This window comes from Geotrypetes seraphini, chromosome 18 (genome assembly GCF_902459505.1).
Source record: "Geotrypetes seraphini chromosome 18, aGeoSer1.1, whole genome shotgun sequence".
In the NCBI taxonomy this organism is placed as follows: Eukaryota; Metazoa; Chordata; class Amphibia; order Gymnophiona; family Dermophiidae; genus Geotrypetes; species Geotrypetes seraphini.
This window is the reverse complement of record NC_047101.1, coordinates 2,252,627-2,265,837: the sequence shown is the minus strand read 5'-3', so window position 1 is coordinate 2,265,837 and position 13,211 is coordinate 2,252,627. Positions and strand designations below refer to the sequence as shown.

General features: G+C 43.9%; 1 protein-coding gene across 2 annotated transcripts in view; it reads left to right on the top strand.

The window, feature by feature from the left end:
* Positions 1-9,459, top strand: part of HRH2 (histamine receptor H2) — a 43,738-nt gene extending 34,279 nt beyond the window's left edge. Inside the window, exons 3-4 of one of the 2 annotated variants that reach the window (XR_004537508.1) lie at positions 1,491-1,646; positions 8,808-8,846. Coding sequence is in view for 1 of the 2 variants with exons in the window: in XM_033927587.1 (XP_033783478.1) it covers positions 8,808-9,003 (196 nt within the window). In the remaining variant the exon portion in view is untranslated. Of the gene's footprint in view, positions 1-1,490; positions 1,647-8,807 lie in introns of both variants that reach the window. The other variant, XM_033927587.1, reaches the window with a different exon arrangement.
* The last annotated feature ends 3,752 nt before the right edge of the window (positions 9,460-13,211 follow it).

Genomic DNA, 13,211 nt, shown 5'->3' with positions numbered 1-13,211 from the left:
CCCCCCATACCTCTTTAACGTTCAGGGCGTGAGCATCGGCTCTTTCCCTGATGTCACTTCCTAGCCTCGGGTCCCAGAAGTGATGTTCGAAGAGGAGCCGACGCTGGCACAAGAGGCGTACATGTGTGGTAGTGGGGGGATGGGGAAGGAGCGGAGAGGCAGAAATGAGAATGACCCTCCCCTTCCTACGCCAGGGTTCTGCATCCCTCAATGGTGCAACCTCACCTTGAGTCAGAGAAGAACAAACCTCAGTGAGGTCACAATGGCTTGGCTCAACGAAAGAAGAAGCAGAGGAGTTTTCTACTCAACTATTCGTACATGACAGAACAGCTTCACTTTTACTAGTCAGACATCTAAGCTGCTTAATTCTTACTTTGGGTTCCTTGGAAAAGAAAGTTGAAACATGGTCCATGTCGAGACCTGCAGAAAATCCTGAAAGCTAAGTGAGAATTTTCCTTTTTTGCCATTGAGAACACTGATTTCAACCTTTGAAAAGCACTTTTACTCACATTTTTCACTATTCCATACACAGTGATTGGGTGGTGGATTCGACTATAGGAGCTTCAGCTCTTGGCCAAATTACACAATTCTGAGCGTATGTGAAGTAGACTATACCACATATTTAATTATTCATGAGATAACTAACACAAAATACACCATTAGGAGTCTTTCTTTCATTGTCATACTTGGCTCACATAAGAACATAAGAGCTGCTATACTGGGTCAGACTGATGGTCCATCAAGCCCAGTCTCCTGTTTCCAACAGTGGCCAAACAGACAGAAACCCAAAGAGTAGCAACATTCCAGAGCTGAGATTGTGATCTCATAATGCCTCATTCCACCAATGCCTAACAGCCAACCTTATCAGTGAGGTCATAATGGCTTGACTGTCCTATACTTGGCTCACATAAGAACATAAGAGCTGTTATACTGGGTCAGACTGATGGTCCATCAAACCCAGTGTCCTGTTTCCAACAGTGGCCAACCCAGGACTGGAGAAGGGAAGGACTTCCTGCTCATTGGGACCCCCTTGGATCAGGCCTGCTTGACCTCCCATTAACCAGAAATGCGAAATTGGGGAGAGGAAGGGAGAGATGCTGGATGGGAGAGCAATTGGGATAAAAGAAATGGTGGACTCTGGGGTGGTGGGGAGGGAGAGAGAAAGAAAGAAAGAAAGAGATGGTGGATCTGGGAGTGGATGGGAAGGATGTTGGATGGGAGGATAGTTGGGAAGAGAAAGGGAGAGATGGTGGACCCAGGGGTGGTGGGGAGGGTAGGAGGCAGGAGAAGAAGGGAAAGATGCTGGATGGGTGCTGCAAGCACCAGGGTCAGGGAACAAGAAGATTAGAAAGAAAATCAGCAGCCAACAAAGGTAAGATAAATCATTTTATTTTTAGTGTAGTAATTGAAATATCTGTTCTCTTTTTTACCATGCTTATTTTCTTCAGTGTAAAAAGAGAAGCCAAAGCTGGGATACATTATTTTTGCAGCTGCTGTTATCAAATGAAACTCTGGGTCAAGAGGGGGGTCTAGCACTGGAGAGTGCGGAGATGGAAGATTCTCCAGGAACAACCTCCAAAAGGAGAAACTCAGGATGTGCACCGAGTGTGTTTCTCAGCACCGTCACTTGCCGCCTTTGCAATATGGTATGGAAAGGCTTGAATGGCTCCCTTCCCTAATGCTTCCGTACATCCGCCTTGTTTGCTCTCCTTTACAAATGCAAACTTGTGCAGATTTCTGACACAGCAATGAATGGGCTTTGGGTTATGATTAAGGAAGATTATCATCAAGAGGGATGGAACAGAGAGACAACAATTAAAGCTTGCAAAGAGCATCAGAATCTGCAAATCTTTTCAGATGAAAAGAGAATGAATTTGAGAAAGAAATGAGATCCTGGACATGATCAGACAGGAAAAAGGCAGCTTTAATCTCACAAAAGCCTGCTTTCCACATACAGCTTCCTCACTATAGGCTGAGTCAACAGGGAGCCTTCCAAAATTGAGCCTGGAAGTGGTTGGATCTTGAAGTGAATTGGAGGGAAAGTATTTTTCTCCTGTTGGGAAGCAATCTGTCTTCTATTACTGGGCAAAACCAGACAGAAATCTCTGGGAGTTCCATGAAAGCAGAAGTTTATTATGAAATAGATGCAGAATCTGTGAACTTGTGAAATCTGTAGAAATGTTACATTAGCTGAGAGCAGAGAAGACGAGAAAGAGGTTGTTTCAGTTAAGGTACTGAGATACACGGTGAAGAACTAGACAGATACAAAAGTAAATGCATATAGGAAAGAGGAACCCAAACTATAGTTATGCAATGCAAAGATCACATTAGAAGTTGCTTCACCCAGGAAAAGGACTTGTTGAAACCTTCTGCTCAGTGCACAGTAGCGATTAAGAAAACAAAGAGAAGGAATGGAAAACATATGAATGTTATAATGACTTTGTATCACGCCATGGTGCAAATACTGTGTGTAATTCTGGTCCCCTCATCTCAAGAAAGATATAGAGGGATGGGTCAACTTCCCTATGAAGGTTCTTCTGCTTGGAGAAGAGATGGCCTGGGGGAGAAATGACAGAGGTCTATAAAATCCTGAGTGGAGTAGAAAGGATAGATGTGAATCGCCTGTTTACTCTTTCCCAAAATACTAGGACTAGGGGACATGTGATGAAGCTACTAAGTAGTAGATTTTAAACAAATTGGAGAAAATATTTCTTCACTCTACATGTAATTAAACTGTAGAATGCACGGGAATCACTGAACCATGTCTATGTGATCTCTACAATATCCAAGTCTGACATCAGGGCTTGCAGATTGTGATTTTTCTGGCCTAGACTCTGAGCATTTAGGGTCATTGCTTTCTAGCTACTTTTCAGTGGCCATTTCACTTTTTGTCTAGTTTTTCCTTAGTCTCACTTCCTGTTGCATTGCTAATGTTGTTGGATGCCTTGCTCTCTTTCCTGCCATCACATCTTGTCTCTTGCCAGGGGGGCCACCAGATGTGACCTGCATACATATGCCACCCTCATCCAGCCTGCCCATCTGCAGCTTTTTTGAATTCAGATAGACCCTTTGTCTCCACCACCTCTACCAGGAGACTATTCCACACATCTACATCATACGGCGTACGGAGACTCTGGAAGAAAGGCAGAAGAGGACAGATATGACAGAGGTGTTTAAATACCTAAGTGGCATAAATGCGCATAAGGCAAATCTCTTTCATTTGAAAGGAAGCTCGGGAATGAGAAGGCATAGGATGAAGTTAAGAAGTGATAAGCTCTGGAGTAATCTAAGGAAATACTTTTTTACAGAAAGGGCTGTAGATGCGTGGAACAGTCTCCGGAAGAGGTGGCGGAGACAAAGACTGTGTCTGAGTTCAAAAAAGTATGGGACAGGCACATGGGATCTCTTAGGGAGAGGAGGAGATAGTGGATGCAGCGGATGGGCCATTTGGCCTTTATCTGCCATCATGTTTTTATGTAATCACACGAAGTAAAAACCTAGCAGCTATGTAATACCTTGGTGTTCTAGGTGAGGGATAAGCACAGAGAAGTACTGTATCTAACGAGGATGGGATCAAAGCAAAAGAAATGATATGGAGGGGTGTAATGTGCATGGAGCAGAGGGTACAATCCCAAACAAGGCATAGATGAGGAATGGCAGGTATTAGGCTTGCCACCTTGCTGGGCAGTCTTTGTCTATTTCAGTTGCTATGGTACTATAAACACACACTCAAGAGTCACTTTGCGTTGATGTGTGTCAAGACACAATAATGCAAAACTTACGTTACATCTACTGTAGAATGTGAATGTCGTTGGCAGCCTGGAGCCAAAGCTGGAGAACCAGTAAGAAAGGTAAGTGTATGACTGGAGCTGCCGACGCCAGTTATCCCTGAATATTACTGGCCTTAGGACCAGAGTCACTAGACCGAGCAAATCCAGAAATGCAATTAGGGCAGGGGAAGGACATCCACTTCCTGAGCTCCTGACTTGATTTCAAGAACCAAGCAGAAGATGACCATAGATCCTCTGTCTTATTAAGGCCCAATAACTTGATTTTGCTTATGAAGTACCAGGCTGACAAGATAATTGAAGCACAGGATGTAAAGACCTGACAGCAAAGTCCTACATCCTACTGCCGGCTTGGCAAAATTGACGCTTACAAACCAAGATATAAAACAGTAACACTTCCCTTTGCTTCAGATTCACATGAGCAATGCTAGGTTTGCCACTTTGTGCCATAAAGAACAGGCTGATCTAGTGCTGACTTTGGCCCATAGCATTCAGAGAATTGCAGTTCTCGTGCTATGCAGGCAGTGGGGTGGGCATGGTGCCAGTGGTTCTAGGAGCAGTGGATGTTGGCTCCTTGATTCTGGTTTTGTCACATCAGAGGGAGAGCCGAGCTGGCACAAGAAGCAGGTTGGAGATGCTGCTCACCTATGCCAGGAAAGAAATCAAAGGTAGGGGTGGGCAGAGAAGAGGAGATAGGGTTTCCATATCAGGAAGGATTGAGAGATCCAGGTTTTACTTACATTGCTTCCTATGGAAAGGCCAGATTAGAGAACATATTTGTCCCTGTCCTCATAGGAACTCGATTTTTCCGACCTGTCCCCATGAATTTTGTCAAGCCTTGAACACTTAGGATTTTAAAGCGTTTGAGGCTTGTGCAGAGGAGGACAGAGCTTGCAGGAATGGTGCAGGAAAATAACTCCTGGGGGTGGGATGGGAAAATGAGTTCACCTGGGGGATAGGGAAAAATTTGTCCCTGTGTCGTTCTCTAAGCCAGATGTCGCAGCCTGTCATTGCTTTCAATGAAAGTAAAACCTGGATGTCTTAATCCATCCTTCTTTTTCTGGAGCCATATGGAAACCCTATCTCCTCCTCTCTGCCCACCCCTACCTCTTGATTTCTTTCCTGGCATAGGTGAGCAGCTTATGCCAGCTCGGCTCTGCCTCTGATATGTTTCTACTTAAGAATTTGAAAATTGAATATAAGGGAGGTATTTTTGTGGATTTATGATTGATCTCTCTTTATCCCATGTCACTAAATCCCCCATTTCCCCAGATACATTAGGTAGAGTGGGGGCAGACAGGGGAAAATGCCTGAGTAGCTGAATGGGAACCAGGTTTAGAAAAGTACTTAAAACACAGTTATTTGTAGATGCCTTTTTCCAGCTATCTCTAGTAAAATTGATGAACTATCCCCGATCTTTAGTATCCAAATTATGACATCTTTCTGTTTGCATGTTTATTTTATCATGTATGTAAATTATGTAAACTGCTTAGTTTTAAACAGTATCTAAATTCTAAAAATAAATAAAGAAATATAAGTGGTATATAAATACTGAAATAAATAAACTACAGCTCCCTGCATGCACTGAGGCAAAATCAGGGCTGGATCTTTGGTTCTGATTATGGAACGCACCTCTCAGATATTGGCGTTAAGGGATTTGAGTTAAGATCTATGGCCAAAATGCACTCCAGCTCTCTCGAAACGTCTCTATGCTAGTCAACTCTATTCTCAGCATTTCTATTTCGCTCGCATCTTAGCGGGTTACAACAATCAAACAGTAGAAACATTAGAGAGTTCATCCCATTCACAAGTTAAAATGCTCATTAAATAAGTTTTCAAAGCCTTATCAAAATTCCAATATTCTGGTATTGTTTGTATTTGCCTCGAGGTAGAAACCTAGAAACATGACGGCCAATAAAGGCCAAATGGCCCATCTAGTCTGCCCATCTGCAGTAACCGTTATCTCGTTCTCTCTCTGAGAGGGTAATTGTTCCACATTTTGCTAGATTCATATGTACATGAGCTCTCAGAAGGACTTATCTATTGAACATGTCTAACTATTGGAAAACCCAAATTCAGTGTGAAATAAAAGCGTGATGATTTCCACACTACCGGAAACGTTAGAAGTTGGATATGAGAGGTAGGAGAAAGGCCGTGCAAATACTTTAAATTGACGCGCACGCTAACCCCGTGCTACGCGCCAAGAACTAGCGCAAAAGGTATCTGGGAGACTCTGAGAGTAATTAATACAATCTTTTCTGTTCCAACACCTCAAACCTGGAACTCCTTAGCTATGAGAAAAAGAGTTTAGATCGGTTTTAAGGAAGTCTGAAAAGTTTCTTATTGGAAGACGCTTTCGAATCTTAGAAACTCCAATAGTTATCATTGAGACCAATTCACTGAAACAACTGATTATTCCTAGCCTATGCTTTTTAGGCAGAGGGTTTTTTTCTGATCCTGGTCCCCCCCCCCCCAATGGTTTTCCTTAGACGTTTAATTTTCCTTTAACTATTGTCATTCTTCCCTTTTTTCCATTGTGTCTAGTAATTTTTTGGTCTGCGTTTAAGTCTAATATGTTAAACGTACTTTCCCCTTTTTTAAATTATTGTGCATCACTTGGTTTTGATAAGTGATTAATCACATTTGAAATGAAACTTGAATCTTAATTACTGTATAATTCCCATTTATTGAGTTGTCCACAAAGCAAAGTACTTACAAACCTAATCAAAACATCTCAAACAGTCAGTGCAGTTTCTACTACCTATGGAGGAGTGACCAGGACAGAGTAGAGTGGCCATTAATATGTAGTGGTAGCACATGGATCATTAACATAAAATCATGTATCTAGGGGGGTGGCCTCAGAGGCCTGGGCCCCCTTACCTTTGGCTCCAAATCCCTCTGCTTTTATGACTGGCAAGGTTGCCAAGCCCCACCAGCCAAAGACATCACCCACCTGAGCTGCCATACTGGGACAGACTGAAGGTCCATCAAGCCCAGGATCCTATTTCCAACAGTGGCCATCCCAGCGGCACTTAATTCACTCAAGCATGCTTCAGCCACTAATGCTGGGTCTTCAACTGACTCTCAGGCTAATTCCGAAAAACAACCAGCTTCTTCCTGAGAGGCAAAGTTACGACATAGGATGGCTGCCCTTGCTTCTTGGCTAGGCAATGGGGAGGAGACCAAAGTTGAAGGACAATATAACCTTTGCATACCTTTCTTTCTTCTTATTCTCTTTAAACTCAAGGTAAATAAATAAACAAACGTGTTCCAGTGATAAGCTGCTGCAGGCATTTATTCAGCCTTTGTTTTTCTAACTGGGTCCAAGTCTCTGCACTGACCTTTGGAGAGTGAGCTAGGCTTGTTCCTTCACTATGTACAAGGTCATCAAGCTCCCAACAAAGAGATCTAGAGATGTGAAGAGACAGTACGTTGTCACTTCTCAGCTATGGGCTTGGACAACTGAGTATGGCTCAGTACTTTGGCTTTTTGCTGGAAGTGAAGGGCCCTAGGGATCTAGATTGAGGAAGACCCTTCATTTCCGGTGGCATTGGGTATGGCGGTATACAAGAATAAAATTATTATTTATTATTATTTTAAGCGGGCTAAAAGAATATTTAAATAAATAAATATGGCTCCAGAAAAAGGAAGATGGATTGAGACATCCAGGTTTTACTTCCATTGAAAGTACGTCTCAATCCGTCTTCCTTGTGGTAACCCTAAGTATATTAAATCCCTTCCCACTATCTAAAAAGTTACGATGTGTTCTCCTGATGTAAGAGTCTGCTCTATCTGTACTGCAGGATGTACATGGTTTAAATCCTACAGCAGTGGCATAGCCAGACAGTCAATTTTGGGTGAGCCTGTGCCCAAATTGGGTGGAAACAATATTTTTTCTGCCTCTGTCCTACCCGCACTCCATTTCCAGTGTCTTCCTCCCTCCAGCCTTCTAGCCCAGCACCTGCTCCCTCTTTCTTCCATCCCCACTGTTGTAGCCTGACATCTCCTTGTCCCTTCCATTCCACAACCCTCCCCAGCATCTTCCTCCTTTCTCCTTTCTCACTTCCCCCAGCCCCCTCCCCCATGGTCCAGCATTTCTCCTTCACTCTTTTCTGTCCCTGGATCCATCTTCCTCTTTCTCCCTTCTTCCTCCTTGCATATCTCTCCCTTCCTCTTCTCCAACCTCTCTTCTATCCTCTCTCCCATTCTCCACATCCCTCTCTTCTTTGCATCCTAATTCCACCATCTTTCTTCCTCCCTCCCTCCTCTCTCCTCTCCACTCCCATAGCTAACATTTCTTTCTCTCTCTTGCTCCTCTCCCTTCTTGTGCAGAATCTTTCCCTCCCAACCAAGCTCTAGCAATCCTCCCTCACACCCCACCCCACTTCTAGTAATCAACCCTTTCTCTTACCTTCCCCACATGTAGCCCTCTTTCCTTCCCTCCCATGCATCCTCTGCAAATCTGTCCTCATCTCCCCCTCCCTCTCTCCTTACCTTCACAAATTTGTCTAAGAAAGGGTTGCCAGCAGTGGCACTGAACTCCACATGTTGCCCACAGGTAACCCAAAAACATCTCCTCTGCCGTGTACTGCTCAGTCAAAAACAGGAAGATATCAATGGGGCTGGTATGCGGCAGAGGAGATGTTTCCAGGTTAGCTGGGGGCAGCATATGAGAATTGCTGGCAACCCTTTGTGAAGGAAAGAAGGGAGGGAGATGTGGGGCTGAGCCCAGCTTGCTTCATCAAAGCACTCTCAAGGGTACCTACTCATGGCTACGTCCCTATACAGTATACATGGTTATAAGAGATCTCAGAGCTGAGGGTGGAACAGGATTACATGGGAGCTGGTGCCACCAGGTGGCAGATTCAGTCTTGGCATTGCTTCTATCAGTGCCTAGCAGTTCATTTCATAACCAGCCTAAGAGGACTGTATGTTTTTTTGCCAGAAATCAGCCAGCATTCTTGCTGCTGAAAGGGTTCAGAGGGAGAACATGCTAATCTTTGATCTTGCTCCTTACAGAAACCGTGTTGGACCGTGCACAAAGTGCATTAACCTCCTCAGCTGCTGGAGTGGGCTCTGCCTGGTAAAGTTCCTTCCAAAGCAGAGTGTCTGGATCCCAATGTGTGAAGAACCAGTGCTGGAAGATGGAGAGTTCCAGAAAGCAGCGCTCCAACCTCTGGCTCCTCACGATGCTCCTAACTCTGGCTTTTCTTGAGTCACACTCCACACTTTGCCAAAACAGTCCTGAAATAAGGCACAGACAAGGCCAGCTATCAGACCATTTGCTTGTTTGAAGACCCACTGCCAGTTCTAAGAGATTGCCAAGGGAAGCCACTAGCTGGCCAGCAGAGGCTGCAGTCCATGCTGAAGCAAGTGCGTTCTCAGAGCACATATGTTTGCCAAACCAGCACTGAAGGATGACCCCGAGAATTTAGGGAACAGACAGCAGTAGGGTGTGTGCATGAGCTCAGCTCTTGCTTTCTCTGTCGTGTATTTCAATGATTTTGAATGTGAAAGATACAATATGTTCAAAGATCACATTCTAAAGTCACCTCCTCTCTTTCCAACATAATGTCACTGCCTCGTGAATATAATGTCTGCTTATTACATAGTATTTGAAGCAGCAGTTCAGGTATGATTATATTTGTCTTCTGTTTAACACTAATGACATAACCCAAGTGTCATAAAATGAAATCTGTTTATCAGATAAACACACACATGCACAAAAACCACTGCATCCCTTCACTCTCTCAATATCTTCTGTGGTGTTTTCAGATCCTCTGCTCTGCCTTTACTGCTCTTCTGAGCTGCCTCAGCTGCACAAGGTTTGTTTTTCACCCAGTGGTTCCAACCTGCTCCTTTAAGCTTCCAGATCGATCAGAACCAGAGCTGGGATTTAGGCCCATCATCCATTTTTTTCTACATAGGGATATTTCCCTCTTTAGAAACCCTTCCAGCTGTTTGTAGTCACATCATACAATGGCAGTCTTCATCTAAGACCATCCACCAGGGTTATTTCCAAAACCCTCTAATCCTGGGTCTTAAATGCATCCCTTATGTCTTACTAGTGCATGCACGGTGCTTGGGACTCACTTCCTGTACACAGATTCGGATCATGGCAGGTCTCAGCAGCATCCTGAATCCCCTCCTCCTGGTGAAAGAAGACCTAAGAATAGCCTTACTGGGTCAGACCAATGGTAGGATTTCCAGATGTCCAGATTTCATAAGAACATAAGATTTGCCGCTGCTGGATCAGACCAGTGGTCCATCGTGCCCAGCAGTCCGCTCACACGGCGGCCCTTAGGTCATATCCTTCTTTTGAGCACATGTCCGGGGGTCTGGACCCGAGAAGAGCAGGCAGCGGGGGCAGGGTTAGGGCGGGCTTGGGGTGGGATTAGGGCAGAGATGGGAAGAACTGGGCGGGGGCAGGGCTGAGGGGTCCAGATGTTCCGAAAAGAAAATCTGGCAACCCCAGACCAATGGTCCATCTAACCTAGTAGCTCATCCTCACGGTTGCAAATCCAGGACTTAGCTGGGATTAGAATTGAGATCCCTCCACAGAGCAGTCACTGAACCACAGGACTGGCCCCAGTCAACAGGTTCTCCAATTTCCACTTCACTGCACCATATGTCAAAACATGGGTGTAAAAAAATAGATTAGGCAGCAGAGACATATACCCCCACTCCCCCTTTCAGCACAGGCCAGAACGCTGAATGCTCTGCGCTGCTCTCAATGCTCAAAGGAACTCTATGAGTGTCGGGAGTAGTGCAGAGCATTCAAAGTGTGCCGGTCTTTGCTAAAAACTGCTTTTGCGGTTTTGTAAAAGGGGGAGAGATATTGAGAGAGTGGTGAAAACCCCAGCAAATACCATGTCCATATAGAACTCTAAAACACAAAATTATATATAACTGCTTAAAACAGAATCCCTAAATATATTGTTATACCAAGGTGCTAAATCTACATGGGCTGTAGAAAACAAGCAATAGAGAACATTTAGGGTTCATAGCACAAAACACAGTCCACCATCATCAGCCTTGACAGAGACCTGACTGGGATCACGGTCAAAGTCTAACGTTTCGTTTGGTTTACTGTATTTATTTCTCTCCAAAATCCATTTTGATAATCTCAAGGACCCATTTGGACATGACATTGAACCAGGAAATGAGAGCACAGAACTGAAGCATTATCTGTCACAGACAGGTTCCTGACAGCCTCTAGAGGATGGAGGCCAGAACTGCAGCCATGAAGCTTCATATGCACGATGCCATCTATTGGTGGAGGCTGGAGTTCCAGCAGCTCAAGTTTTAGAAAGACAAGGAGCTAGAAGGCATGAAACACATATACATTCAGATTACTATTCTTTTTGTCTTATGCTTTTTAAAGTATTTAACAATATTTACATGAAAAAATGCATGTAATGAGAATTCAGCATTTCCATCAAAGAAGAGAACGATGAATTTTAGCCCATAGAATATATTTTTTTTAATGATGAATTGCAAACAACTTGAGATCGCAGTATAGAGGCTGCAAGGCTGGTCTCTTCTGGATGATTTCTCCCTAAGCCAGAGGATGTTAGAGAAGATTTCAGGCTCTCAAAATTAATGCTAACGCTTTTTTTAATATGCACTTGCACCATGTCAGAACCGTTTCTTTTTGAAGTCTTAGGGTTTAATATTTGCAGGTGTGCTTGGAAGTTCTTTGTAATCAAAGCCAAGGCACCCAGGATCAGCTGAACCATTTCTGTTTGTTTCTCTGACACATTTTCTTAATTTCTGGTGCATTTCTTGATATGTGGGGGATCTTCTCACTCTCCACACATAATTCAGAATAGTTGCTTTAGACTTACATGCCTATATAATGCCATCCTTGTAAGGGGGGGCATCTTTTACCACAATGTCTGGTTTCCTTGCATCGGAATTTGTCATCTAAGGTACTCATAATTTATTGATTCTTACAAGCCTACAAGAGAAAGGAATGAGCTAGTGGTTAGAGCTACAACCTCAGCACCCTAAGGTTGTGTGTGGGGGGAGGGGGGGGTTCGAACGTTGAATCCTATGCTGTTCCTTGTGACTCTGAGCAAGTCACTCAATCCTCCTGTCCCAGGTATGTTAGATAGATTGTGAGCCCACTGGGACAGATAGGGAAAATGCCTGTATGTAAACCGCTTAGATTAACTTTGATAGGCGGTTTATAAATCAATAAAAATATCAAGCATAAGAAAAGCCATGCTGAATGAGACCAAGATCTATCAAAGGTTTGGACAAGTTCCTGGAGGAAAAGTCCATAGTCTGTTCTTGAAAAAGACATGGGGAAGCCACTGCTTACCCTGGATCGGTAGCATGGAATGTTGCTACTCCTTGGGTTTTGGCCAGGTACTAGGGACCTGGATTGGTCACTGTGAGAACGGGCTATTGGGCTTGATGGACCATTGGTCTGACCCAGTAAGGCTGTTCTTATGTTCTTATCAAACCCAGCATCCTGTGTCTAACGGTGGTCAGTCCAGATCCCAAAAGGTCAATCTATTTCTCATAGTTCATTTGCAGGGGTGAGCACTGGCTCTTCCGAGTCTACCTGTCTATTAAATTTTTATGGATTTTTCCTCCGGGAATTTGTCCAAACCTCTGTCAGGTTAACCGCATCCTCTGGCACCAAATTCCACAGGTTAATTATGCACTCTTTTCCAAATTCTACTGTATATCTGATGCCTAAACTTATGCACATACATCACAGGATGCTTAGCTGATGTAAGCACATAGCTTAATTAAATAATTGGACTACCGTAATCAGTGCTGATAAGTCCCAATGAATGCCTCATAATTGGCGTTAATTAAATATTAGGCGCACAATTTAGTAGGCACCAAGCACAAAGCTAAAAGTGAGGTCATGGGTGTGTTTGACTTAGGCGCTCTAGGCCAAGAAAACCCTAAGGTACGCCTATACAATGGGAAGCCTAGCGGTGCCTGGGTGATGTTAAGCACATTTCTGCATGACGGTAGCCACAGAAGGCAGTACATCAAGTCCTATCCAGCTTTCCTTTCCCTATATAATATAGAAACTACTTTGCTTGTACTGCACGAAGGCATCAATTGATGATCACTTTCTGCAGTAGACGCCAAGTTTAAGCTGGACACCAGAAGGTAGAGCTGTCTCTGAACAGGGCAGCTTCTGGGTCTCTCACTTCGATTCCTGACTCGGCCTGTATTTCTCCATTTTCTCTTCCAGCATCTCTCTGCTGGGGCTGTTTTCTAGATCTCCTCTTTTTTTTTCTGCATTAGTCCTTGTCACACGTGGATTTCTTTACTCTAATTTTTGCAATTAGAGTTTTTCAACTACCACGAGTCGCTCTTGGCAGGTTTTATTTCAATGATTTTCTTTCTTAGAAGTCTTTTGTATGCCTGCTGTGATCAGTCAGTACTTTCTCC